General features: G+C 43.4%; 1 gene segment (V, D, J or C); it reads right to left on the bottom strand.

The window, feature by feature from the left end:
• Positions 1–470: 470 nt before the first annotated feature.
• On the bottom strand, positions 471–923 carry LOC141202839 (Ig kappa chain V-III region PC 2485/PC 4039-like). The segment is given in 2 exon segments: positions 471–778; positions 875–923. Coding segments are annotated over 2 exon segments (357 nt in total).
• Between the last annotated feature and the right edge of the window lie 2,700 nt (positions 924–3,623).

The following is a 3,623-nucleotide window of genomic DNA, read 5'->3' on the forward strand; positions in this document are numbered from 1 at the left end:
CTTAAAGGTGAGTACAGATGTGGTGGATAGGATGTGTATTTGGGTAAGACCTCGTGAATTCAACATGTCAATATATTTATTCTCAAGGAATATAAACTGTCCCCGGAGATGTCTGACAGCAGCTTTACCCCCTCTCCCTATACACAACACATGGACGCTCAGCTGAGTCTAACGTGCTTATGTATGGGGGGGGGCTGTTTATTCGTCAGCTCGCTCCGTTGTACGGCCACATTCAGAGTTTCTCCTCCTGTGCAGATGTTCATATAGTCTGTAATCATTATGTCAGCACTGGTTTATACCTGACTGGTTTATACAATGATCTGTACAGAAATAATCTATTCCCAGAGGAAGAAGAGAAGACAGAAATAATCACTGAGCGCTCTGCTAATTCTCTGCACCTTCATCTACACAACATTGTAATACAGCGACATCATGGGGGATGAGGACGGAGGTTTTTGTACGGCTCTGTGTCACTGTGTGAGAGGATACTGTGCACTCTGCTGACAGTAATAATCTGCTGCATCGTCCTCTGTCGCTCCTCTGATTGAAAGAGTGTAATCAGTTCCAGATCCAGATCCAGTGAACCGGTCTGGGACTCCTGTATATCGGCTGCTTGCACTGTAGATGAGAAGTGCTGGAGGTTGTCCTGATTTCTGTTGGTACCAGTGTAAGTAGCCATATACATTACCACTGGCCTTACATGAAATGGTGGCTGTTTCTCCCGGGGACACGGTGATGAGATCTGGAGATTGGGTCAGTACAATCTGTGCACAGGAGTCTAAGGAAAGATAAAGAAAACAAGTGTTAGTGTTAATGTCGCCTCATTGTGCTGTTCTCTACTACTGTCCTGTCCATCATCTCATGAACCTCTCACCATGAAAGAGAAGAAGAATTACACCCAGTACAACTCCCTGTAAACCCATCGTCATCTCCCTGGACTTATGGCCACAGACTATAGAGATGTCACCTGCACAATGTCCCCTATATACCAGCTGTAATCACTGGAGGAGACGTCCCCTGAGAGCAGAGATGTAAAGCAGGAGACATGTAAATTGTGCCGTGTGTCAGCGATCAGTGATCTGGATCTTACTGCAATCAGGGATTTCCTACAGGAGAGATATAATCCCGATCATTATCCTGAGATCATTCACCATCAGTGATCTCCTGATTGTTCTCAGACATCAGAAATGGGATTATTTTTATAGATGTTATTAGTTTTATCTCTGAAGTAAGAATAAATCCTTCTACGTCTTATTGGGCTTTTCCAGCTTTGTGATGTTGCAGCCGATGTAAGAACAGATACTGGAGACAACAGATCACCGGGAACGTGAAACGCAGAATTCCTGACCTCACAGAGAACATCTAAGGGTATGTGCCCACGTAGCGTTTTACAAGCGTATATGCTGCGGAATTTCTGCAGCGTAAACGCTTGGTAATCCGCTCCCCATGGTCCCCAATGACAAGCCGCACTGTCAATGCACATGCTGCGGATTTTTCCACAGCGTTTATGCTGCGCTCAAAAATCCGCAGCATGTCCATTAATTTTGCGGACACGCAGCGTAATCGCCACCATTGACTTGCATTGAGATTTATATAATCCGTGTCAGTATATTTGTATACACAGATTATATGCGTTTCAATGTGCGGATGGTACCCAAGTCTGGAGGAGAGAAGACTCTCATCCAGACCTGAATAGAAACTGTAAAAAAAAGAATTAAAAATAAAAAATAAAGTGTATACTCACCTTCCGATGTCCTCCCGGTGTTTTGTCTGCTCCGTCCGCTCTCTTGCAATGCTCCCGCTGTTATGAAGGACCTGCCATGACGTCACTGAGTCATGTGACCCATCACATGGCTCAATGACGTCACCGCAGGTCCTTCACACCACCGTGAGCCGCCCAACACACCGGACGCGGCAGAGAGAACACCGGGAGGACACCGGAAGGTGAGTATAAACTTTATTTTTTTATTTTTTACCATTTTATTCTTTTTTTTAACTAACTTGGTCACACTACTATAAATTCATGCCGATTGCCGGTTGCATGGATTTATATAGAGTGAACAAGTTGTCAAGCACTTTCCAAGTGATGCTAAAATCACTTGGAAAAGCGCTTGATAACCCACATGCAGAAATGCATGGAGAGATGCTTGACAAACGCTTCTACCTGGCGGGAAAAACGCATGTAAAATCCGCATGCATTTTTCCTGCCAGGGAGAAGCGTAAAAAATATGCAGCATTTCTGCATCGTGGGCACATAGTCGAAGACCATTAGAAATATTTATATTCATTCAGATTATTATTAATATGTTTATTACTATTAATACGACTGATATTTTATTACATCCACTCCTGATTGTTGCTTAAAAACCAGATGTAAAACCCTGATGAAATACACAGGTGTGAATGAGGCCTGATCTGTGTATATTGTGGTGTGAATACAGAACTGATGGGTAGAGATGAGCGTTGTTCTACTCGAACTGTTCGCCAATCTCAAATTCGAGCTGTTTTGGGCGGTGTTCGAGCCGTTCGGCGAACACGAACAATTTGAGAAAAATTCGGCTGTTCGAGGTTATGTTCGATAACTGTTCGTGCACCAAAATCATAACTGGATTTTTTCTCAGTAATGATGAAAATTAATGTTAATACGCAGTTTGAGTGTACAGCGGGGCGGGGGGAGGGGCAGTGGATGGATCTCTGCAGGAACAATGAAGATCTCCATTTTTTTTTCTCTTTCCCGCATTTGCAGTGGGGAGGTGCAATCTGTCAGCCTATCAGCAGCGCACACACGGAGCGAAGTGCTTTTTTTCACACAAGCAAGGGCATGTGTCATTGGCAGTGTATGTCACATGTCCTTGCCCTATAAGACCCAGCCATTTTCCCCGTCGCCACCATTTTCTCACTGCTGCAGCTGCGTGTTAGACGGCACCGCTGTTGCTGTGTGCGCTATACCTTGTTAATTTCAAGCCAATTTTCGCACAAATCTACAGATAGCTTGGGAGTAGGGAATAGTTGTGATTGCAGTCCTTTTAAGGACTAGGTTACAGCATTTCCTACGACTTTTATCAGGCAGGTCTGTGCTCTTAAATAGATAGATTGTGGGAGTAAAGACTAATTGTAATTGGAGTCCTTTTCAGGACTAGGTTACATCAGTTCCTATCAGTTTTTGCCAGGCAGGTCTGTGCAGTGCTGTGCAAGTTTTTTTCAGAGCATTTGGCTGAATCTAGCAAAGCTAATCCTTTTTGGCCTATTGCAGAGTGTGTTAGTCAGTGGAGTAGCCTATCTGTGTTGCAAGATATACCACCTGTGTATAGAATACCAATTTTTTTACTGCACCTAGTGAAGTAAAATCTTTTGGGCATAGCATCATTCTATTAGTCCATCTATACTGACCTCCATCAGGTTGCAAATTGAATATAATTTTTTTCTGCATCTACCTCTGAAAAAATATTGGGCTTCTAGCTGTGTGTGGGACTTGTTCTATTAATCCATCTATACAGACCTCCATCAGGTTGCAAACTGAATATATTTTTTTCTGCATCTACCTCTGAAAAAATATTGGGCTTCTAGCTGTGTGTGGGACTTGTTCTATTAATCCATCTATACAGACCTCCATCAGGTTGCAA

Source organism: Phyllobates terribilis, unplaced genomic scaffold, assembly GCF_046119375.1.
Source record: "Phyllobates terribilis strain yellow unplaced genomic scaffold, ASM4611937v1 Scaffold_1__5_contigs__length_1240528914, whole genome shotgun sequence".
NCBI lineage: Eukaryota > Metazoa > Chordata > Amphibia > Anura > Dendrobatidae > Phyllobates > Phyllobates terribilis.